This window comes from Mercenaria mercenaria, chromosome 6 (assembly GCF_021730395.1).
Source record: "Mercenaria mercenaria strain notata chromosome 6, MADL_Memer_1, whole genome shotgun sequence".
In the NCBI taxonomy this organism is placed as follows: domain Eukaryota; kingdom Metazoa; phylum Mollusca; class Bivalvia; order Venerida; family Veneridae; genus Mercenaria; species Mercenaria mercenaria.
Window position 1 is genome coordinate 4187155 of NC_069366.1, and position 22905 is coordinate 4210059.

A 22905-nucleotide genomic window follows, 5' to 3' on the forward strand; every position below is an offset into this window, starting at 1 on the left:
ACTCTTGACGATGGCTAGGTCATATACACGGTTGGTCTTGTGTCTTTTGTTACCAAAACATATGTAAGAGATTCACCTGGCAGGGATAACTTTTATTTACACTGTCCTGTAACTTTGGAACATGATGAGGATTTAGAGCGAGTTTTGATGTACCAGTGACAGGTTAAAGGTCCCCAGTGTTTTTTATTCACTGCCCATTTGAAGATGGTGCCCTACTGTGTTTCACAGTATGTTTGTTTTGTTATTGTTGTTTTATATGTTTTAATTTGTCTATATTTAATGTGTGCCTGTCTATCGTTTACACATGCGTAGATACATTCTGGGAGTACAGCTATTCTTACTTAATATTTGTTCTTGTTTTAATAAGGTTTCGTTTCCTTATAATCCTGACAACATCGCAATTTTAACAGTTCGGTGACGTCTGATATTCCTTCTTCCACCTATGTAACTGATCAATGTCATCCTGGAGAGTATTGAATCTTGCACATTGTTGGGGAGACTGTTATCAGCAAAAGGCAGGTAGCAGAGGACACTTTTAGGAGAAGTCGTTGATTTCAAGAAGCAATAGTAGAGGGACAAGAACTGTTCCCTGTGGAACTCTAGAAGTGACTGAAGCAGAAGATGAAGACTGATCTCCGACAATACCCTGTTGGCAACTATTTGGGAGAAAGTTCTTTATCCACTAGAGGTGCTTGCCATGTAAAGCATAATGAAGTAGTTAAGGGAGGGGCTGGCGGCCGGGAACGTTTTATTTTCACAGAGAAAATATAAATATTGATATAGGGATTTTGGAAATCCCAGTAATATTCACGAAGGAGTGAAACATGTAAGTGAGTTGACAGAATGGAAACGTGATGTCAATTCCCTGCTTCGAAAGTAGATTTATAGTACAAATGTCTAGGAACTATTGGACAGTTTTTAGGCCTTGCTAAATGAACACGTTGCCTAACACATTCCTTGTAAAACATTGGCTTAACTCAGAATTAAAGAAAGAAATTGAAAAGAAGGACATTTTGAAGTAACGTGGAAAAAATACAAACAATACAAAAGCATTAAGAAAGGTTAAAGAAAATTAAAGTTTTCACACAAAAGAGAAACTTGTGGGATTATATCAACACTATCGAATGTGATCCACCAGAAAATAAAACAACGACAAAAGTCCAACAGGAACAGCCACATTCAAATGACACAGTCGCCCATACAGCACTCCACATGGAAATATGTGTATATGCAACTATATATACGCACACGGTTACTGAGCACATGTACACAAGAACACAAACGAACACATTAATAACAAAGAAGTGACAAACATACGCAAAAACATACATGAAGAAGGAACATAGTAATGAACTGCCTTGGAACGGTTAATGGCAAAAACACCACTTGGGAATTTAAACTAGTTTACTGGCGCCAAATCTCACTTTTTAGGCCCTACCAGTAGGCTACCATGTTACTGTATTACAACATAGTGTAAACAAAATTGCTCTGTGCCAGGTTAATCTATAACATATGAAACAGTAACCATTGGAACACATCGTAAAACATAAAACATGCTCATGTAAAGCTATATAAATCAAAACCGATGGAACCGTAAATATATGTACTCAATGACTTTGCAGAAGACAGAGCACCAATGGAAACACCATTAAGGGCACGACGAAGAAGGGCAAACCAGTCTGTCCTAAGAGGAGGATTTAAGAGCTATCTACCATGGAGTCCCGTCATAGCACAATCAATGACCAGCAGTAAAAGGGCTGAACACTAAACATGCAGTGAGTAGCAGAACAATATGGTCATAGCCTCTAACAAAAAAATAACAAAAACGTTTGATAATTTCAATAATGGTCGGAAATGGCTGTGCCCTACGAAGTTTGTAAAATAAAAAACTGGAAAACCACAGGTCGCCCAACACGACATAAACGAAAATGTTGCGGGCTCGGTTTGATTGAACCTGTTCATGGACGGTAGTGGAAGTGCAAGCTACCGTCCACGCCCTCTAGCCCCGGGTTGAACAGAACTCAACATTTACGCATGTTATAAGTACCAAATGTAATTTAGAGACATCCGCTGATGTATTCATACGGTGGTGCACATGGAACCTTCAATGGTGCACAGAGTGCAATTTCATGAAAAGCGGTATATGGGCCCCAGAAAAAATAATGTCTGTGCCTTAAAGGCGTACACTAGAATTCCCTGTATATGAGATGGGCGAAAATTTTCCCAATAACAGAATTTCTTTAAACTTTGGATATTGAAGGACAATCGTATAAGAAACAAAAAAAGGCAATAAAAATCATAGGTCACCGGATTCGAAAAAGAGTTATCTGCCCTTGAAAACGTCATTTTTGGGGGAAATGCCGTTTTCAAGGGCAGATAACTCTTTTTCGATACCGGTGACCTATGATTTTTATTGCATTTTTTTGTTTCTTAGATGATTGTCCTTCAATATCCAAAGTTTGAAGAAATTCTGTTATTGGGAAAATTTTCGCACCAAATTCTAGCATACGTCCTTAAACGAAAAAACAATGGACAGAACTAAACAAACTGGAATTTAGAGAGGGGATCTGTGGTAATGGAGCCTGCATATCACAGAAACTGCCAAAAGACAAAATTAAAAGGCAGGCACCATATCCAAGGGGTGATTAAACAATACCCAAAGATTTTAAAGCGGAAGTATTGGAAGCACCCAAGCCGAATCTTTCAAGCTTAAAAAATAAACAGTGCAGTAACACAATATAAATGTCGTGCTGAACGATCTGAAGAGATCGAAATAAAACAGCTCTGATTGAATGTACGGGGAGACTTTTTACGGCCACCACATGGCACAAACAACGCTGCTGTGATAATAAAATATAAAAGTGTAAATCACATCTCCACAAATCAGGTATAAGTGCACAATTTTCGGGAGGGGGGTGGCGGTTATCAAAAAGGTCCATTACCGGTAATTGTTGACTGTCCTACCTATCTTTAAATAATGTTGCACTTCCTATTCGAATATCATGGACAGGTGTGCGTGCCAATGAATTAGGGAAACAATAAAATACTATGGAAATTTCACAGTGGCTATTTAATGTACATTTTATAAAACATTATCAGCTTGACATCATTTCTACAGTGTTCAACGGATCGGAATATAACAAACAACCAATTTATAGGGATGGACTGTGTGTTCTTCACTAAAACTGTGAAAATAAAATACCCAAATTATGTACTGGCACTTATTTGCAGAAAAGAAATGAAAGAAATATCCACTCATAAACAGCTGCATAAAACAACATATCATTACATACAAAATTTAGAAGGTGCAAATATTACCTCTTTCATTGAAGATAATAGAAAATGTATTTCAAATGCCGATTTAATTTCTAACGGCCATTCCCCCTTTGTAAGAACACAACTGTTTCGTGACATTCCTCAATGATGTGTATTATACCATATCTCTATATTCACTCTAAAATTTATAAATTTAACAAATTCTATGATTTTAATATTCAACTGCTCTACTTGATAATTAAGTAAGCATGTGATCAGGTTTTTGAAAAGCTTGCAATAATGTGTAGGAGATTTTGAAACATACCTTTGATAACTGACAATTTCAACATTGATAGAATTAGTTAATGAAATTACCTAAAACTCTGATCACTGAATACGCTTGATTTAATGAAAAGCTGTTGATTCCTGATTAAATAATTTATGATAACCTCATGATTTGAAGTAAAACTTGTTTGAAAAGTTCAGGATAAATTTCACAACACAATAAAAAAACGCAGCTCATCTTCCATAATTAACATTCTTGCAGCATTTTCTATAATCTATTTTCTCTTGCTTTTTTCATATAGTGAACAGTTTCAGTCTCAAGATCGTAAAAACCTATCCTATGATTTGTGAACACAAAGCTAAATTTCTTTTTGTCTAATATATATCTAAATAATAATGTTAAAAGGAACTTATGCATTGTTGTTTTAAATAGAAAATAGTAGCGACCAATTAAGTACAAGTTAAAAACATGGAGCGAAAAACTTGCTGTTCTTGAAAATTTATTCAGCCCAGATGAAACACGTATTTTGTTATCATGATTTAAAGATAAACGCCATTTTATGAAAAACTTGGTATATCATTTGCATATTTCGGGCAAATCCTGATTTTAACTTGACTAAGCCTCACACCTTGGTATCATTTTAGATTCGAATGACAGAAAATTACGACTTTTCAAATACTAATCGCTGTTCTTTGCAAAAGTATAACTGAAGTAAAAAAGCTATGGTCGTATGATGTTTAATTTTTAATGTTTAATTTACTGAAAGTTGGCAAATTCTATTCTTGTGACACGTTTTTTTGCTTCTGCTTCTGCTTCGATACGGTGTAGGGCCTTTTACAGCGTAGGACACCGGGGGGAGTGTGCTAGTAATACTGAGGGAGGGCAGACTTAAAGCCCTCAACTGTCTGTGCGCCGACTATCTCACTTGACAGATGGTTCCAATCCACAGTCGTGTTGATGAAGAAAGAGTTTTTATACTGTTTTTTTTTTTTTGTATATATGGTATTTTTGATTGCCTATAGTGAGACATATCTCTTTATCTCTTTATACTGACTCACGCCTCTCGCGAGTATTAATATAAGGGTAGTCTCGCAAGAAGTGAAAGGTTAGAAAGGCTGATAAAAATGTCATACATTTTTGTTTTTACATAGAAGATAGAAGTGGATACATATTCCGGAAAATCAGACCGGGAATCCAAATTTTAGCTCACATCCTCAAAACTGATGACGTAGTACACAGACAGCGTGATTGCGAAAGAGAAATTTCATTATTTTGATACACGTTTGTGCAATTCTTTCATTTAAAAGACAACTGATCACTATATTTAGAAACAGATATGGCAGTTCGCGCCCAGTTTGAAGGTAATAATGAAATTGGCGTGTTTTCAAAGCTGACAAACACGTACTGCCTCACAGCGATTGGAGGTTCAGCAAATTTTTACAGGTTTGTGATTTTTTATATGATGATAATGATAAATGATATTTGCTTTAATCGTTTAGGTTATATTTTTTCCAATTAATAATGTATGATTATTACACACATGCTGTCAATAGCGAATAAGAACTTGCGGTATTGAGTTAGGCTACCCATAACAAAAAATTATGACTCTAGGTAGGCCAGAAGGGCTTGATTATGAACCCAGTTTTCACCCGGTATACAAATTTCATCAGAACTGTACTCATTTCAGTCTGGCTAGTACTGAACATGTGATTGAGATATAATATGATATAGGCTAGCCCGGGGTTATATGAATTGAGTCTACTTGACTACTTTTATCACCTGATGGCTGTCGTCATTAAGTGCTTTTTAAATAGGCAGTGGCTAGAGAACTGGAATCGGTTCCCTAGACTGCGAACTTATTCGTCCGGAACCGGTTCTCTAAGCAAAATACCGTGCATAGGCTAGGGAACCGGAATTTTATTTCTATGCATAATGCTGCCGAAATCCACTTTGTTTCATGGTAAGTGTCGTGCATATTATTATCTTAATTAATTTTACCATGTCCTTGCATTTAAGTTTTAACTGCGTTTACTGTCTCCAAAAGTGTACTCGCCGCACACCGTGTCTGCCGTATTGAAACATATTTATAAACTAGTACGAATGAATGCGTGAAAACTACTTCGCAGTTTTTAAATGTTATTAAATTTTGCTTTAAACTTTATTTTAATTATTCAACTATAAATATTTGTTTGTATTTGCGTCATTACATGTTTATAGATGAACAAATTAATTTAATTGCCCTTAAAATATCATACAGATTCTTTGACCACTTTAAATACTGGTTTGTAACACCTCGGCATTTCACGTTCAAAGATATGTAATCAATACTAATTAACAGAAATTACTTAATTTGTTTTAATCGTTTCTTTTATTGTCTTACACATTTTAAATTTGAATTTCAAGTTTATTTCGGCTCCAGTGTCGACGATTTCGCATTCATTAGTACTTTAGTTTATTTTATCATTCCAATATGGCGGACAGTATGCGGCGAGTACACTTCTGGAGACACAGTAAACACAAATAAATAAAAGGGCATAGCTTGCTGAAATAGTAAAATTAATTAACTTATTAAGATAAGAACATGCACAGTATGATACTTACCACAAGAAACAAAGTGAATTTCACCAGTTTTATGCATAGAAATAAAATTCCGGTTCCCTAGCCTATGCACGGTACCTTGGCTAGAGAACCGGTTCCGGACGAATAAGTTCGCTGTCTAGGGAACCGATTCCGGTTCTCTAGCTACTGCCTTTTAAATACCTCCGTTTGTTGACTCAACCACCTGAAAGTGCGGAAACATAGCATACATACTTGACTGATCAGAACCTGATGTCAGAATGTTGCACATTTTGAATGTTGAAATTAGTCTTTAAGTAAAAAATTCTCTATAGGAGAGAGGTGAAACTTTAATTCTAGCTATGCTTGACATTACGTCGATTTCTTTTCATCCTTTTCACCCATCGTTGGTCGTGAGATATGGAGAAATATTATACAAAATTAAAATTGTATCAATGATGTGGGAAGACTAAGCAATGATATTGATTGTGTTATGGTTTTCCAGCCCAAAAACAAATTTGCTCGTTTGTAAATTCTAAAAAATTGATCAATAATATATTTTTCTATTAACGAAGCTAAAACAGCTTGTGTTAAACAAAATAGGTATTCATGCATTTGCTAAAAGGCTATTTCTTGCATCTATATACATAATCAAAATCAAATAAATGTATATAATTCTCATTTCAATATGAAAGTTCTCTGTTGTAATAAGCCTAACATGTTTATATATTTTCATTCAAAATATTTTACCATATTAATGGCATTATTTTGTAGTTTTAAGAAAAGAACAACCACGAAATATATTTCTAAGAATAGACTGCGGTTTCCGTACATTTCTGCCTTTCTCTGTACAAAACCGGTTGTTCCCGAATATGGATGTACGATACAGGTACATTATGTGGATTAGGAACAACTGATAGCTCTAGTGTCACTTGTCTTCATAGCCAGTGTTTGGAAACTATTCTCGTATTCCTCATCATCACCCACATCATCTGACACAAGGGCCACAACTCTGGCACCGATATTCCATGATTTATCTCCGCTTTTCACTTAGATTTTCAGGTTAAAGTTTTGATGCACTTTCACTCTATCTCTGTTATTACTGAATGGATTTGATTCAAACTTAAAATAATTGTTCAACATCATCATTCACCCACATCATCTGACACAAGGGCCATAACTCTGGCACCAATATTCCATGATTTATCTCCCCTTTTCACTTAGATTTTCAGGTTAAAGTTTTGATGCACTTTCACTCTATCTCTGTTATTACTGAATGGATTTGATTCAAACTTAAAATAATTGTTCAACATCATCATTCACCCACATCATATGACACAAGGTGCATAACTCTGGCACGAATTTTTCATGAATTATTCCCCCTTTTTACTTAGAATTTCAGGTTAAAGTTTTGATGCACTTTCACTCTATCTCTGTTATAACTGAATGCATTTGATTCAAACTTAAAATAATGGTTCAACATCATCACCCACATCATATGACACAAGGTGCATAGCTCTTGCACCGATATTTTTACAAATTGTGCCCCTCTTTGCTTAGAATTATGCTTATATAGTGTTTTGATACACTTTATCTTTACCAGGGATTTTTTTCCTTCTTTATAAAGTACCCCTAAAAGGACCTTTTCCCAATTGAAAAATGCAATCTTTTTTCCCAATTATCATCCAAAAATTCCCCAAATGACCAAATTAAGTTTGCATTTTGATGATTGCAGAAGGAAAACTTAGTTACATTGACATTTACCATGATTTAACCATTCAATCAGTTTGTTTGATGATATTTATATGGAATTAAAGGAAAAAGCATTCTAAATGATGTTATTAATTAACTATAAAAATTCCCAATCTGAGTAAAAACCCTGCAATTTTTCCCAATTTATCCGGTACTGGACCTTTTCCCAAAAGGGCGAAAAAAATCACTGTTTACCTCTCTTATTACTTAATATTTTTGACACAGACTCAAGCTATTGTGCAATATTTTCATCCACCATTGGAGTCATTAAACTCTCCAGTGACAGCTCCAGTTTCCTCAGATGTGCCCAGTTTCACTATCCAGCATCGAAATAGTCGAGCGCGCTGTCTCCTGTGACAGCTCTTGTTACATTACCCTGCTGGCGGCAAGTGATTAGAACTGCCTTTGCGAGCATGGTCTGCACTGTTCCCTATTCATTTAGTAAATATTTAGTGACCACCCCTTTAATTAATAAGTGGTACTGCCCAAATTGAATGATGGACCAGTCAGTTTTAGAAATTTAGCAGGGTAAAGGTTAAAAAAGGCTATTAACAGTTTTTGTACATTTTCATGTTTTCATATATGTTTCATGTATTTGCAGTGTATTTGAAGGTGAATTATCAGAGGTAATACCTGTTATACACAGTAGTCTCGCAGGATGCAGAATCATCGGCCGTATGTGTGTTGGTAAGTTTTCTAATTCTAACTTTAAGAGGCAACTTAAACTTGTCAACACTGTACATTGTTAAATATTCTGATTCTTGTTAGATTGGCTTGCATTAAGAGTATTTCTCAGGACTGGAATTATTGTGATATACCGTCAGGAATTCCCACCTGTGGGAAATACTGGTCAACACTACAGTTAATGTATACTGTGTACTCAGTGACTATATATTTCTGTATTTTTAGTAAGTTTTAACTGTCTTTTTTTTTTATTAGTCCACAGGAGTTTATCTATACAATTCTTCTTGTTTCAGGAAACCGCCATGGTCTTCTATTACCAATGAGCACCACAGATCAAGAATTGCAACACATCAGGAACTCATTACCAGATGCTGTAAAAGTACAGAGAGTTGAAGAGAGGTTATCTGCCCTTGGCAATGTGATTGCATGCAATGATTATGTAGCATTGGTCCACCCAGACCTCGATAAGGTATGACATGCAATGGAGACTCTCTTACGTACATATATGAACATAAAACAGTATGTTTCCTATGTAAAATTAATTTACTGCTCAATTTCACAAAGATTAGCAAAAGCCCCCTCATTAATTTTGTTAAATAGAAACATAATAAGAAGTATATCAACAAAATTGAAAATTGAGCTTAATTTGAATGGATTGAAAATAAGGAAATGTTTGAAAACATAAAGAGTGTCTTTTGTCAACCTGACAGAAAGAAAAGCTATTTGTTTGAAAACTCATGTATTCATTTAGCTCATTACAATGTCTCCTTCGGGAATGTAGTTGTTCCTAACAGTGAGATGGTGAAATAGAGGTTAATCAATTGAAGGATCATAACAAAACCCCTAGTACTGTTTTAACAACTTGAGAAAGGACTTCTTTTTACCCAAAAAATGTGTATGAACTGATTTTTATTTGAATAGACACAAATTAGTATACATGGAATTACCACTGATAGAGACAGCCATGTATTGCATGTTACAGGTAACATTATGGCTTATTGAGATGCATTGTGTGTTACAGGAAACATTGCAACATAAATACAATGTTGATGTATTGTAACATATATAGATGTATTGTAGGTTACAAGAAACATTGTAACATTGATAAATATATTGTATATTACAGGAAACACTGTTACATTTTTAGCTCGTCTGATTTTTAAAAAAAAATCTACAAGGTATTGTCGTCGCTTGATTGTCTGCATTAGCATTGATTAAAATATTTGTTAAGGTCCCTTTTTCTCAAAAACTATAAGAGCTACAGCTTTGAAACTTTGCACACTTGTTTATCACCATTAGGTGACTGTGTAGACCAAGAATCATAGCTCTGGTTTACATTTTGTCAGAATAATGGCCCTTTTTGTACTTAAAAAAATGAGTTTCTTCAATAGTTAAAATTTTTGTTTAGGTCCTTTTTCCCCCCAAAACTATAAGAGCTACAGCTTTGAAACTTTGCACACTTGTTTATCATCATTAGATGAGTAAGTAGACCAAGAACGATAACTCTAACCTGCTTTTAGTCAGAATTATTGCCGTTTTTATACTTAGAAAATCTGAACTATAACTCTTTTCTTACGTATGGTCCAGCACTTGCAGATGAGCGATGGCACCTGCACGTGGTATTCCTGTTAAATGTATTGTATGTTACAGGAGATATTGTAATTTGTAACTTAAATAAATGTAATGTATGTTATAGGAAACTTTGTAATGTGTATAGATGTAATGTATGTTATAGGAAACTTTGTAATGTGTATAGATGTAATGTATGTTATAGGAAACTTTGTAATGTGTATAGATGTAATGTATGTTATAGGAAACTTTGTAATGTGTATAGATGTAATGTATATTACAGGAGACAGAAGAGATGATAGCTGATATATTAAAGGTTGAAGTGTTTAGACAGACAATTGCTGATAACGTTTTAGTAGGCAGCTACTGTGCAATAAGTAATAATGGTGGATTGGTATGTTATATAATTATGCACTAGATTTTTATCATTTGACACTCTTTTTGTATATTCGCAAACTTACTGTCTATGCATTTTGGTTGCTAGTATCTTTAAATTCATTGTTGCCATGGTACTTTATATGTAATAAAAACTTTACAGGGCTTGATTTTTGAAAGCAAGTCATCCTGCAGGACAAACTGCCTAGAATTATGTCTCCCGCAGGAGACATATTGTTTTTGCCCTGTCCGTCCGTCCGTACGTACGTCACACTTCATTTTCGAGCAATAACTGGAGAACCATTTGACCTAGAACCTTCAAACTTCATAGGATTGTAGGGCTGCTGGAGTAGACGACCCCTATTGCATACATGTGATCTCCCGCGCGGGAGGGTCAAAATCCCGATTTTTTCACCTTGCCTCCCGTCTCCCGACCAAAACCAGATTTCTCCCGCTTTTCAAAAAAAAAAAAAAAAAAAAAAAAAAAAAAATCAATATTATGACTGGGTTGATAATTACCGAGGAATGCCAAACATGTTTACACAGTAAATCAAAGTGTCACCGACTGTTGTGTATTATGTTTGACACACATGTAGCTGGAGGAAAGAGTTGTTTTTCACAGGTGAATTATTAATTGTTTGTTTTGATAAGGGATTAGACAAGCAGGGCCTTTTCCACCTGTCTCACTGGGCCGAATATCTGCCCATTCTCAACGCCAATTAAGCTCCATTTTTTACCAGTTTGAAGCAAAAAACTCTCAGTCATAAGAAATAATTCCCAACTGAAATGAATTTTGATTATTCAAAGAAAAATTTTGCTCGGTAATAAAATCACATAAATAATTGTTGGAAAAACCAACCCATTACTATTTTTAGAACAGGAGTGTTATTTCCCCTTAAGGGGTTACGCCATTTTCTTCCAATGTTTACCAAATTAATTTGCTACTAAATCGGACTTATTTCATTGAAAATTGGATGAAAACACACACTCATTTATTTGATAACATCAATCTGCATTATCTTGGTAAGGGTAAATACATGTTGATGCATTTCTGTTTTCTATTTTTCATGTCAAAATAGTATTTTTATACGAAAGTGGGTGGGGTAAGGAATTTACTTAATTTATGAGTTGTGTTCAGACCAATTTAGAGCTTCGTTTTTTTTTTAGTCCTCGAGTAGAATAATGTTAATGCATGTTCACCTTTATTTCAGACCTAAATTGAGACTTTGTTTCTACAAATTTAATCTGTTAAGAAAGTTTAAATTTGGAACAAGAGGGAGCTTCTGTAAGATAGCATGCTCGACTTTTCTCAGTGATTGACTCTGAATTAAAGCTTTGCCAGTAAAAGGGGCAATTAAAGCTTTGCCAGTAAAAGGGGCATAATAGTCAATAGCTTTGAATGTAACAGAGATATTAGACATTATATAAAACTTTAACAAAACAAAAATGAAGTTAAAAAGTGGCATAACTGTCAAAATTCAAATCAAGAGTTAAGAGGATTGTTTCTTCTGGTGCAGACTTATAAACATTATTGTGTGGCCAGAAATGTTGGATTTTGCCTCTAATTTATGTGTCCGCGCGCTTAATTTATGTCGATAAAAATCCTCCAGTTTTGAGACCCCAACTCCAGCTGAAAAATGGCAAACCTCCAGTTTTGGGATTCTGAACTTATCACATGTATGCCTATTGTTTTTGGGGTCACTCCGTCAAAGGTCAAGGTCACAGGGGCCTGAACATTGAAAACCATTTCCGATCAATAACTAGAGAACTACTTGACCCAGAATGTTGAAACTTCATAGGATGATTGGTCATGAAGAGTAGATGACCCCTATTGATTTTGGGGTCACTCAGTCAAAGGTCAAGGTCACAGGGGCCTGAACATTGATAACCATTTCCGATCAATAACTAGAGAACCACTTGACCCAAAATGTTGAAACTTCATAGGATGATTGGTCATGAAGAGTAGATGACCCCTATTGATTTTGGGGTCACTCCGTCAAAGGTCAAGGTCACAGGGGCCTGAACATTGAAAACCATTTCCGATCAATAACTAGAGAACCTCTTGACCCAGAATGTTGAAACTTCATAGGATGATTGGTCATGCAGAGTAGATGACCCTTATTGATTTTGGGGTCACTTCGTCAAAGGTCAAGGTCACAGGGGCCTGAAACATTGAAAACCATTTCCGGTCAATAACTAGAGAACCACTTGACCCAGAATGTTGAAACTTCATAGGATGATTGTACATGCAAAGTAGATGACCCCTATCGATTTTGGGGTCACTCCATTAAAGGCCAAGGTCACAGGGGCCTGAACATTGAAAACCATTTCCGGTCAGTAACTTGAGAACCACTTGACCCAGAATGTTGAAACTTAATAGGATGATTGGTCATGCAGAGTAGATGACCCCTAATGATTTTAGGGTCACTCTGTGAAAGATCAAGGTCACAGGGGCCCGAACATTGAAAACCATTTCCGGTCAGTAACTTGAGAACCACTTGACCCAGAATGATGAAACTTCATAGGATGATTGGTCATGCAGAGTAGATGACCCCTAACGATTTCAGGATCACTCTGTTAAAGGTCAAGGCCACAGGGGCCTGAACATGGAAAACCATTTCCAATCAATAACTTGAGAACCTCTCGACCCAGAATGTTGAAACTTCATAGGATGATTGTTCATGCAGAGTAAATGACCCCTATTGTTTTTGGGGTCACTCCGTTAAAGGTCAAGGTCACAGGGGCCCGAACATTGATAACCAGTTCCGATGAATAACTTGAGAACCACTTGACCCAGAATGTTGAAACTTCATAGGATGATTGAACATGCAGAGTAGATGAGTCGACCCCTATTGATTTTGGGGTCAGTCTATTAAAGGTCAAGGTCACAGTGGCCTGTTCATGTAAAACCATTTTTAGCTCATCTGATTTTTTGAAAAAAAATGATGAGTTATTGTCATCACTTGAGCGGTTGTCGGCGTTGGCGTCGGCGTTGCCTGGTTAAGTTTTATGTTTAGGTCAGCTTTTCTCCTAAACTATCAAAGCTATTGCTTTGAAACTTGGAATACTTGTTCACCATCATAAGCTGACCCTGTATAGCAAGAAACATAACTCCATCTTGCTTTTTGCAAGATTTATGGCCCCTTTTGTACTTAGAAAATATCAGATTTCTTGGTTAAGTTTTATGTTTAGGTCAACTTTTCTCCTAAACTATCAAAGCTATTGCTTTGAAACTTGGAATACTTGTTCACCATCATAAGCAGACCCTGTACGTCAAGAATCATAACTCCATCTTGCTTTTTGCAAGATTTATTGCCCCTTTTGGACTTAGAAAATCAGTTTTCTTGGTTAAGTTTTATGTTTAGGTCAGCTTTTATCCTAAACTATCAAAGCTATTGCTTTAAAACTTGCAACACTTGTTTACCATCATAAGTTGACCCTGTATAGCAAGAAACATAACTCCGTCCTGCTTTTTGCAAGATTTATGGCCCCTTTTTGACTTAGAAAATATCAGATTTCTTGGTTAAGTTTTATGTTTAGGTCAACTTTTTCTCTTAAACTATCAAAGCTATTGCTTTGAAACTTGCAACACTTGTTCACCATCATAAGCTGACCCTGTACAGCAAGCAACATAACTCCATCCTGCTTTTTGCAATAATTATTGCCCCTTTTGGACTTAGAAAATCATTTTCTTGGTTGAGTATTATGTTTAAGTCAACTTTTCTCATAAACTATTAAAGCTATTGCTTTAAAACTTGCAACAGTTTTTCACCATCATAAGTGGACACTGTACATCAAGAAACATAACTCTATCCTGCTTTTTGCAAGAATGATGGCCCTTTTTAGACTTAGAAAATCATGGGTAGGACAATATTTCTATTACACAAAAAAAATCAGATGAGCGTCAGCACCCGCAAGGCGGTGCTCTTGTTTGAAAATAACTTGAGAACCACTTGACCTACAATGTTGAAACTTAATAGGATGATTGGACATGCAGAGTAGATGACCCCTATTTATTTTGAGGTCACTTGATCAAAGGTTACGGTCACAGGAGCCTGAACAGTGACTTGAGAACCACTAGGCCAAGAGTGTTGAAATTTAGCGGGATGACTGGACATGCCAAGTAGATGATCCCTATTGCAGCCAACCATCAGTGTCTCTTTGACTTTCGCTCCTGACCCCTATTGACTTCTTGCCTATAGGACTTTGCATTGGGGGAGACATGCGCTTTTTTACAAAAGCATTTTCTAGTTTTCTGTTGTCTTGTAAGTCAGTAAGGAAAAACAATTTTTGTCGAGCTCGCTTGCGGAAGCGAAGACATAGTTGTCCAAATGGCGGTTTGGTATAATTATGTGCGTGCGTCCATGTGTGTGTGCGTCCGTCCGGATTTGTTTGTCCGGACCATAACTTTGACATGCATAGAGCAATCTTGTTTATATTTGGCTTGAATGTTAATCTCAGTGAGACGGAGTGTCATGCATAAACCCCAGAAAATGGGATCTTAACTTTTTGCTGGATATATTTCTTTGCCATTCCTCACCACAAACCCATTCGGCGGGGATACCAGTTCATTGAATTTGCTTGTTCGTCTAAAATCACAGTCCACACAAGTGGACAAGGATTTGTTTAGCCCTGTCTTATTCTGACCATGTTTACTATTCCCCAATGAGTGGGAAAAAAACTTACGTACTGGTAACTTAATTTGAAATTAGATGAATCATGTATTGATTTTATTTCTCAAATATTATGCAAAGCAATCACTATTAGTAATACTTTTTGAAACTCTTACATACCCTTTACCTAGCCATATCTGAAATTTATTAAAGGGATGATGCAATAATATGCTGTTTCTGGCTAAATAAATCATGTAAGTTTAGTGCCTTTCCTTTGAGAACTTGTGATATCACAAATCATCAGTCAGTTGACATTAACAGTAGCCAAATTTTCTGCCCGTATATTTACATTATTGAAAACTTGACTATATGAAAATGTTGTTTTTTTCTTCTTTTTAACAGTTAAACTTTAGTCCCAGTAAAATCATATAATTTCATGGGCATGAAATTTTGTGGTCTTGGACAGAACAGTCATTTCATGGGGATATCAGTTTGTGTATTACAGTGTTTGAAGACATAATAAATGATAATTGTACATGTATGTGTTGGTAGGGATCAAATTTCATTGGTTGATGCAACAGGAAGTTGGCAAAAAGTAGTCCCTTATGAATATTTATGATTTTACAGTATTTATATATTCATTTCAGGTACATCCAAAAACATCAATTCAAGACCAAGATGAACTTTCGTCATTATTGCAAGTCCCGTTAGTGGTATGTTTAGCTATTGAAATATTAGCCTTTCATTTAAGATGATTCTAATATGCATTTCTCTGTTAAAACACTCTTACGCTAGAATGATGTCACGTTATCGTACGGTGACATCAATGTTTTTGTTGCAACCAAGAAAGAGCCAACTATATTTTATCTACTGTTTTAGATTAAGGGCATATTAGAATCAAAATAATTTATACCAAAACTGTGTTTTGATACTATTTATGCACTCTGGTGGTAATACGTTGTACAAATAATTTCACGCCAAACGTATAATTGCCCATTGTGCATAAATAGTGTTAAAACACTCTTTTGCTATAAATTATTTCTTAAATAAAGCTGAAACTTGGTATCTCGTATTCCTAGGGATCAAGTGTTTTACGTCGTGATAATTTCCTATTTTGCGCACGTGCTTTCAGGACTGGATTTTTGAGATATCATAATCGAGTTCAAGATAATTGAGTTTTCTACTGTATATAGGACAAGTTATGTTACCCTGGTGTTAACTTATTTGGAGCATTATGGGACATTTGTATTTAATGCTTCATTTAACAGTGATGATGATGTTACAAGATTTGTTAGCATATATTGTTTTATGTATATCTGCCCGCCTGCTTAGCTCAGTAGGGAGGGCCCAGATCTAAAGGTCACAAGTTCAATCCCCAGGAGGGCCATATGTTCTCCGTGACAATTTGATAAAAGACACTGTGTCTGAAATCATTTGTCCTCCTCCTCTGATTCATGTGGAGAAGTTGGCAGTTACTCGTGGAGTTATCTCACCGGTATTGAAAAAGAGTTATCTCACCGGTATTAAAAAAGAGTTATCTGCCCTTGAAAAACAGCATTTTTGGGGAAAATGACATTTTCAAGGGCAGATAACTCTTTTTCAGTACCAGTGACCTATGATTTTTCTTGAATATTTTTGTTTCTTTAATGATTGTCCTTCAGTATCCAAAGTTTGAAGAAATTCTATTATTGGGAAAAAAATTTCGCCCCGAATTCTAGCCTATGCCTTTGAAACAGCTTTTGTCTGTAAATTGTATTTATGTATCGAAATTCGAATGATTATCACATTAAAAATAAATTTGTAATTCTTTTGTTTAATCTGCGTTGAAAATTACATTCGGTAGAAACTTGCACACTACACATGCACAGATATGGTACTCTTGAGAAGGGGATAAGGGAAGTATATGTTACAAAAGTTGATTTATATATATTTATGCTTATCTTATGTGTGCTGTTTGTCTTTGTTTAGGCAGGAACAGTAAACCGAGGTAGTGATGTTATTGGGGCAGGGTTAGTGGTAAATGATTGGATAGCATTTTGTGGTTTAGACACAACTAGTACTGAACTCTCAGTTATAGAAAGTGTATTTAAACTTGGAGATGCCCAACCTAGTACTATAGCACAAGATATGAGAAGTTCTTTAATTGACAGGTACGTTGCTTCATTATTTGACAAGTTATAATGTAGTTTTTACTTGTAATCTTTGTGTGTTTAGAAAATCAGTGTCTATATACGTGCAAATTTTTTCGTTCGCTATTAAATAACAAAAAGTAATTTTTAGCTCACCTGTCATATAGTGACAAGGTGAGCTTTTGTGATCACGCAGCGTCCGTCGTCCGTCCGTCCGTGCGTTAGTCCGTCCGTCCGTCCGTAAACTTTTGCTTGTGACCACTCTAGAGGTCACATTTTTCGTGGGATGTTTATGAAAGTTGGTAAGAATGTTCACCTTGATGATATCTAGGTCAAGTTCGAAACTGGGTCACGTACCATCAAAAACTAGGTCAGTGGGTCTAAAAAAAGAAAAACCTTGTGACCTCTCTAGAGGCCATATATTTCATGAGATCTTCATGAAAATTGGTCAGAATGTTCACCTTGATGATATCTAAGTCAAGTTCGAAACTGGGTCAAGTGCCCTCAAAAACTAGGTCAGTAGGTCTAAAAATAGAAAAACCTTGTGACCTCTCTAGAGGCCATATATTTCATGAGATCTTCATGAAAATTGGTCAGAATGTTCACCTTGATGATATCTAGATCAAGTTCGAAAGTGGGTCACATGTCTAAAAAAACTAGGTCAATAGGTCAAATAATAGGAAAACCTTGTGACCTCTCTAGAGGCCATATTTTTCATGGGATCTGTATGAAAGTTATTCTGAATGTTCATCTTGATGATATCTAGGTCAAGTTCGAAAGTGGGTCACGTGCCATCAAAAACTAGGTCAGTAGGTCAAATAATAGGAAAACCTTGTGACCTCTCTAAAGGCCATATTTTTCATGGGATCTGTATGAAAATTGGTCTGAATGTTCATCTTGATGATATCTAGGTCAAGTTCGAAACAGGGTCATGTGCGGTCAAAAACTAGGTCAGTAGGTCTAAAAATAGAAAAACCTTGTGACCTCTCTAGAGGCCATACTTGTGAATGGATCTTCATAAAAATTGGTCAGAATGTTCATCTTGATGATATCTAGGTCAGGTTCGAAAGTGGGGCACGTGCCGTCAAAAACTAGGTCAGTAGGTCAAATAATGAAAAAACCTTGTGACCTCTCTAGAGGCCATGTTTTTCATGGAATCTGTATGAAAGTTTGTCTGAATGTTTATCTTGATGATATATAGGTCAAGTTTGGAACTGGGTCAACTGCGATCAAAAACTAGGTCAGTAGGTCTTGAAATAGAAAAACCTTGTGACCTCTCTAGAGGCCATACCCTTGAATGGATCTTCATGAAAATTGGTCAGAATGTTCACCTTGATGAAATCTAGGTCAAGTTTGAAACTGGGTCACATGCCTTAAAAAACTAGGTCGGTAGGTCAAATAATAAAAAAACCTTGTGACCTCTCTAGAGGCCATACTTTTTCATGGGATCTGAATGAAAATTGGTCAGAATGTTCACCTTGATGAAATCTAGGTCAAGTTTGAAACTGGGTCACATGCCTTAAAAAACTAGGTCGGTAGGTCAAATAATAAAAAAACCTTGTGACCTCTCTAGAGGCCATACTTTTTCATGGGATCTGAATGAAAATTGGTCTGAATGTTCATCTTGATGATATCTAGGTCAATTTTGAAACTGGGTCAACTGTGGTCAAAAACTAGGTCAGTAGGTCTAAAATTAGAAAAATCTTTTGACATCTCTAGAGGCCATATTTTTCAATGGATCTTCATGAAAATTGATCTGAAAGTTCACCTTGATGATATCTAGGTCATTTTCGAAACTGGGTCACATGTGGTCAAAAACTAGGTCAGTAGGTAACGTGGGACACGTGCTATCAAAAACTAGGTCAGTAGGTCAAATTATAGGAAAACCTTGTGACCTCCCTAAAGGCCATATTTTTCATGGGATCTGTATGAAAGTTGGTCTGAATGTTTATCTTGATGATATCTAGGTCATTTTCGAAACTGGGTCACGTGCGGTCAAAAACTAGGCCAGTAGGTATAAAAATAGAAAAACCTTGTGACCTCTCTAGAGGCCATTTTTTCCATGAGATCTTCATGAAAATTAGTGAGAATGTTCACCTTGATGATATCTAGGTAAAGTTCAAAACAGGGTCACGTACCTTCGAAAACTAGGTCAATAGGTCAAATAATAGAAAAACCTTGTGACCTCTCTAGAGACCATATTTTTCAATGGATCTTCATGAAAATTGGTCAGAATTTTTATCTTGAAAATATCTAGGTCAAGTTCAAAACTGGGTCATGTGGGAAGATTGAGCGATTCAGGACCATCATGGTCCTCTTGTTTCTGAGGGCCTTCTTGTTCTCAAGTGCAGTGATAACAGGTGAGCGATATAGGGCCATCGTGGCCCTTTTGTTTCTGGAATTTATGCTTGTTTGCATACTTGGCAATCATTATTTGTGGACTTTAAGGGTTCTGTGTTTTAGTGGAATCTTGGCCAGGAGGTACAGTTTAGGCTGGTTTCACCTTCCCATACTACTGATAGTATAACAGATATGAGCCGCGCCATGGGAAAACCAACATAGTGGTTTTGCGACCAGCATGGATCCATTTGCGCAGTCTGGTCAGGATCCATGCTGTTCGCTTACGGTTTCTCTAATTGCAATAGGCTTTATGCCACTATGTTGGTTTTCTCATGGCACGGCTCAATTATTATACTCAGTTGTGATGACTTTATTTTGAAAGGTAAAGAAATACACATGAACTAAATTTAATTTTTCAGCATGACGTAAATAAGAAAGAAAAAGAAACAGCCCTTGTATAAAATTTCATGAAGATCTTTGAAGCAGAAAAGACTAGAATATGAAGAACACAAACTGTTGGGGATTAATATATCTTGATGTGTTGGGAGTTGACTTCGCAATCATGAACTGTAAATTTACTAACATAGGGTGAAATCAGTTTACACAAGGAATATGAATAATGTATCGTAATGTTTACAAGTACTTGATTCACCAAGAGTTGTCTTTTCGATCATGAGCTGTAAATTTACTAACATACAATGGAATCAGTAGACACTAGGAATATGTGTAATGTATCGTATCAGTTACAAATTGTATTATACCTCAACTGAGTTTACCTGTTCAAAATGCCTGGAAACATTTTTATGGCATGTATGATGTGATATTATGATGGCAAATCCTGTGAAAGTAGCTAACCAGTCTTAAAATAGATGTAGGGATTTCTGCAATTAAACAGACTTAAGATTTTTCACTAAATTTAATTTTGTCTTGGCTGACATTGTTTTTCCTTGGGTTGCATTGTCACCCTCAGAGGCATGTGATTTTTTCATATACAGAATGGAGGAAAAATCTATTTTCATATCATATATTTTGTATTTTATATTCTATTCACCATAACTTTTGAAAATTCCTGTATCCAACATATACATTGGGTCGGAGTCTAACTCCAACCCAAGTTTAGAGAGCCTACATTAGTCCCGGTGGTAGGTTTTGTTTTCATAGAATTTAGGTAGGAAGATTGGAAAATATTGTTTCTCACTTTTAAAATGTATGTGCTAAGTAAGTTATAAAGTGATTGACCAGAACTGTAATTATTTGAAAGAAGTCTTAACAGAGTGGGATCAGAGTAATATTTTAAAACAAAATCCTGTACACTGTACCTGGGGTAGGTTAAGGTAATTCAGCACATTTCGTATCTGGATAATGCAGAATTAAGCTTGGACTTGGCATACAGAATGGAAAATAATTATGCATATAGAATTAATGTTATATTGTGTTTACTTTCATAAAAATGACAACATTTACTTTCTGTCTGAAGATAAAATATTATATCAGAAATGTTCATGTGTCAGGAATTTCAAAAATCCCTTCTTGAAATTTGCGGATTTCTTAAAAAATGGCAAATTTCTCGAGAACAAAAACTTGAACCATTACATTTTAATTAAACATAGATAATTTGTTGATTTACATCTGTGAAAACTTTTATTAAAATCTAAATTTAAAAAAATATTCTATTTGCAAAACTGTAATCAAAATACCGTTTCCCCACAGACGCCCATCACATTAAAAAAAACTTGCACAATCTGTATTTTTTAGGTCAGTATAGTAAAAAGTCAAGCAAACAACTCCATCTATGCATTTTCATAGATTTTTTTTAATGACTTAAGTGTAAGGCAAAGACTTCTTTATGTTTCATCACCTTAGTTGAATCTGATATATCTGTTATACAGATAAAATAGCTCTGCACTTTGCTGATAATACATGCGCCAGATTTCAACTGAAACAGTAAAAAAGTTGAGAAAAAATAATAGTGATTTTGAAAAGCCATTAATACCAATGCTAGGAAGTAATATTGTACAATAAATGGATCATGGGACTTAAACTAAGTTCTTCAACCATTGTTTCATTTCTAGACTGGCTCCTATCCCCATGTTTTCTCTGTCATGTTTCTTGTATAAGTTTTCTTTGTTAACAGTGGAGGTAACTCAAGCAGGTTATTTCTACATTGACATTATTTATTCCCCCTGACTCTGAACATAGGTTCAGCCAACGGATAAAAATATACTATTTCAGAGGCATAAAATTTAATGTTTGCAGTATTAAAAATAATAATAACCATGCAGCCAGGGAGTCAGGCTGTTTCATCTCCTGTACAGCTTACATAAAGTTTTGTTTATCATGCCATTTATATATATATATATCAATCAGTGCATACATCAGAAAGTTTGTTTCATATATGAATAAGCTGTCTTTGATATGGAAAATTAAAGGTAGCCATGCTGAGATAGTCCTGTTGTTTATTGTTTACTATAAAAGCAGAACTTTTCCCATGCTTAATGTTTGCTTTATTTGTAATTGGCTGGCTTGGCAGAACATTTGCAATATCTTGCAAATATTTTAAACATATAAGACTATTTATAGTAAAAATAGCACTTTTTGGCAACTTTAGCCTTTTGGCAACTTTAGTCCGGTGTAGGGGATAATTTCTTACTACATCACCATGGTATTGATAAATAGTACCCAGGTGTTGCGACAATGCGAGGTTTTACTAATTCTCGCAACTATGTCTATTGGATTTCAATTTCACAACGCGAGAATTAAGAAAGACATGCGACAACTAAGATGATAACTATCGCCCTCTTGACCTCGCGAGGATTGTTAAATCTCGCATGTATATAATTATGTTTTCGGACAAGGCTACAACGCGATAATTATCGCGTTGTCGTGTGTTAGCAAGGCGACAATTTAAGTGGCACGAACTTAAGGATTCTGTATGAAATGGTCAATTGTATATGAATGCCTTCAGCTACTGAAAGTCCTGATTGAAACTTCACACACGAAAGTCAAATGTATATGAATGTCTGCAGTTACTGAAAGTCCTGATTGAAACTTCACACACGAAAGTCAACTGTATATGAATGACTGCAGATACTGAAAGACCTGACTGAAACTTCAGGCACAAAACATTCAATTGTATATGAATGTCTACAGCTACTGAAAGCCCTGTTTGAAACTTCAGGCACAAAACAGTCAATTGTATATGAATGTCTACAGCTACTGAAGGCCCTGCTTGAAACTTCACACTTGAAACTTTCAATTGTATATGAATGTCTATAAATCTAAAATCCCTGCTTCAAACTTCACACATGAAACATGAATGTCTACAGCTACTGAAAGTCCTGATTGA

General features: G+C 35.6%; 1 protein-coding gene across 1 annotated transcript; it reads left to right on the plus strand.

The window, feature by feature from the left end:
* Positions 1–4764: 4764 nt before the first annotated feature.
* Positions 4765–22001, plus strand: LOC123549762 (eukaryotic translation initiation factor 6). Its single transcript, XM_045338103.2, has 7 exons — positions 4765–4984; positions 8451–8536; positions 8827–9002; positions 10386–10496; positions 15738–15803; positions 17059–17240; positions 19979–22001. Exons 1-7 carry the CDS (start codon positions 4878–4880, stop codon positions 19986–19988), a joined length of 738 nt encoding a protein of 245 aa, XP_045194038.2. The 5' UTR covers positions 4765–4877; the 3' UTR covers positions 19989–22001.
* The last annotated feature ends 904 nt before the right edge of the window (positions 22002–22905 follow it).